The sequence below is a fragment of the Otolemur garnettii genome, unplaced genomic scaffold, assembly GCF_000181295.1.
Source record: "Otolemur garnettii isolate 467f Iridium unplaced genomic scaffold, OtoGar3 scaffold00043, whole genome shotgun sequence".
NCBI lineage: Eukaryota > Metazoa > Chordata > Mammalia > Primates > Galagidae > Otolemur > Otolemur garnettii.
Genome location: NW_003852438.1, coordinates 4,821,168 through 4,824,144, shown reverse-complemented (window position 1 = coordinate 4,824,144; position 2,977 = coordinate 4,821,168). Strand labels below are relative to the sequence as shown.

Genomic DNA, 2,977 nt, shown 5'->3' with positions numbered 1-2,977 from the left:
GTTGTTTGGCGGATCTGGGCTGGGGATTCGAACCCGCCACCTTAGGTGTACGTGGCTGGCACCTTAGCCGGTTGAGCTATAGGCGCCGAGCCATGGCCCTGATTTTTTAAAAAAGAATAAAAATTAGTGAGCAATTTAAAAATGAGGGACTCAAAAATAACTTGAACTTTACCTTAGAACTGAAAACAATGTAACCTAAAAATCTGTATCCTCATATTGATTTGTAAAAAAAATATAGTAATAATACAGGATCATAAGTATGAATTTAAAACAGAAATCTATTGTAACAGTAGCATGGGGAGTAGGGAGATGTGGATGGGAGAAGCTCAAGAGCTACCAGCTATCACAGATAACTTTAATAAAATAAAATGCTGAAAAGTGCATCCATGTGGTGCCCATAGCTCAGTGGGCAGGGCACTGGCCACAAACACCAGGGCAGAGGGGTTCAAACTGGGCCCGGGCCTGCTAAACAACAATGGCAAATACAACAAAAAAATAGCCAGGCCTTGTGACGGGCTCCTGTAATCCCTCCCAATCAGCTACTTGGGAGGCTAAGGCAAGAGAATCACTTAAGCCCAAGAGTTTGAGGTTGTTGTGAGTTGGAATGTCACAGCATTCTACTGAGGGTGATACAGTGAGACTCTGTCTCCAAAAAGAAAAAAAAAAGGACATGATAATAAACAAGAGTAAAACCATTAAGCCAAAACTCCAAGAGTTTAGTACCTACTATGTACTAAATACACTACTGAGTACAGGTTAGTACTCCTAGTCCCCAGGTTAATTCTAAAATTTTGTGTATTAAGTTTTTTAATGACAGGAAACAATCTGTTCTGAAGTTTAAACTGAAAAACTTTAGGTCGTGGTGAAAAAGGAAACCAGTTGAGCAAAAGAAAAAAGGGGAGTTCATGAGTTTCAACAAACAGTTGAACAAGTTAAATATTTAAACAAACACATTTTCACAATTTAAATATGCCACTATTTATTTTACCACCATGACTTGTTTAAGAAAGCAAGTTTTCTTCTCACCTGCTGGGCATCTGTGTCAGACTGGAAAGTGATATACCAGTTGCTATTGTGTGCAAACTCACAGCTTATCACTTTGGGGCAGTTTTCATTTTTAAACAAAGCTTTCACTTCCTAAAAGAGAAAAATTACATTAACTCTAAAATACATATAATTGATACTTACTTTTATTTACTAGTAAGAATGAGCATCTCTTCAAGTCTTTTTTTTTTTTTTTGAGACGGAGCCTCAAGCTATCCCCCTGGGCAGAGTGCCATGGCCTCACAGCTCACAGCAACCTCCAACTCCTGGGCTCAAGCGAGTCTCCTGCCTCAGCCTCCCAAGTAGCTGGGACTACAGGCGCCTGCCACAGCACCGGCCATTTTTTTGGTTGCAGCCATCATTGTTGTTTGGCGGGCCGGGCTGGGGATTCGAACCCACCACCTTAGGTGTATGTGGCTGGCGCCTTGGCCGATTGAGCCATAGGCGCCAAGCCATCTCTTCAAGTCTTTTGGGCTTTTCTTTTTTGAGACAGAGTTTCACTTTGTTGCCCTTGGTAGAGTGCCATGGTGTCATAGCTCACAGCAACCTCTAACTTTTGGGCTCAAATGATTCTCTTGTCTCAGCCTCTTGAAAAGCTGGGACTACAGTCACCCTACACAATGGTGTCAGCTATTTTTTAGAGATGGGGTCTCCCTCTTGCTCAGGCAATCTGTGAGCTCAGGCAATCCATCTGCTTCAGCCTCCCAGAGTGCTGGGATTACAGGCATAAGCCACCTCACCTGGCCCTGTTTGTTATTTCCTTTTTTTTTTTTTTTAAGAGCCAGAGCCTCCCTCTGTTTCACAGGGTAGGGGCCAAGTATCATACTGACTGCAGCCTCAAACTACTGAGGCTCAATCCACTCTCCTCCTTTAGCATGTAGTAAGACTATAGGCATCTACTGTGACATCCAGCTAATTTTTATGTTTTTAGGAGAGACAAGAGATTACTCTTGCTCAGGCTGGTTTCAAACTCCTGAGATCAAGCGAATCTCCTACCTCAGCCTCTCAAGGTACAAGGATTCCAGGTATGAGCCCATCACACCCGACTGACGTTATTTCTTAATATTACAGATATTCTTCCCATTCTGCCAGTTTCCTTTCAACGTATTACTTTTGACATGTAGTTCAAAAATAATCAAAGACTATGACCATTTCTTTGCTAACTTCTCTCACTGCTTGTACATTTAGAAAATCTTCATTCCAGAGCGGTGGTTCTCAACCTTTCTAATGCTGTGAACCGTTAACAGTCCAAAGGGGTCGCAACCCACAGGTTGAGAATGGCTGTTCTAGAGACTTAATGCTAAAAGACTTTTGGAAAAACAATTTAACTACTAAGGCATCAAAAAAAATATTTTTTTCTTAAGCAGTTTTTGGCCAGGGCTGGGTTTTGCCAATTCTCACATATGGGGCCAGCGCCCTACTCCTTTGAGCCACAGGCGCTGTCCCCCAATTTTTTTTTATGTGATAAAGGTTTAAAAATTCTCTTCTAGGCCGGGCACAGTGGCTCACACCTATTATCCTAGTACTCTGGGAGGCTGAGGCAGGTAGACTGCTTGAGCTCACAAATCAAGACTAGACCAGCTTGAGCAAGAACGAGACCTCATCTCTAAAAAAGTAGCCAGGCATTGTGGAGGGTGCCCGTAGTCTTAGCTACTTGAGAGGCTGAGGAAAGAAGACCCTTTAAGCCCAGCAGTTTGAGGTTGCTATGAGCTATGATTGCCACAGCAGTTCATCAAGGGCACAAGGGCAACAAAGTAAAACTGTCTGAAAAAAAAAAAAAAGGGGGGGGGTACTGAGCTTAAGCAATCCCCCTACCTTGGCCTTCCAGAAGGACTGGAGCCCGTAGTCTTAGCTACTTGAGAGGCTGAGGAAAGAAGACCCTTTAAGCCCAGCAGTTTGAGGTTGCTATGAGCTATGATTGCCACAGCAGTTC

General features: G+C 43.1%; 1 protein-coding gene across 5 annotated transcripts in view; it reads right to left on the bottom strand.

Annotated features, from left to right (window-relative positions):
* Nucleotides 1-2,977, bottom strand: part of LARP4 (La ribonucleoprotein domain family member 4) — an 80,022-nt gene that overhangs the window by 37,615 nt on the left and 39,430 nt on the right. For all 5 annotated transcript variants that reach the window (XM_012805480.2, XM_023513704.1, XM_023513705.1 and 2 more), the window contains exon 7: nucleotides 1,027-1,137. In XM_012805480.2, the coding sequence (XP_012660934.1) occupies nucleotides 1,027-1,137 (111 nt within the window). The remainder of the gene's footprint in view (nucleotides 1-1,026; nucleotides 1,138-2,977) is intronic.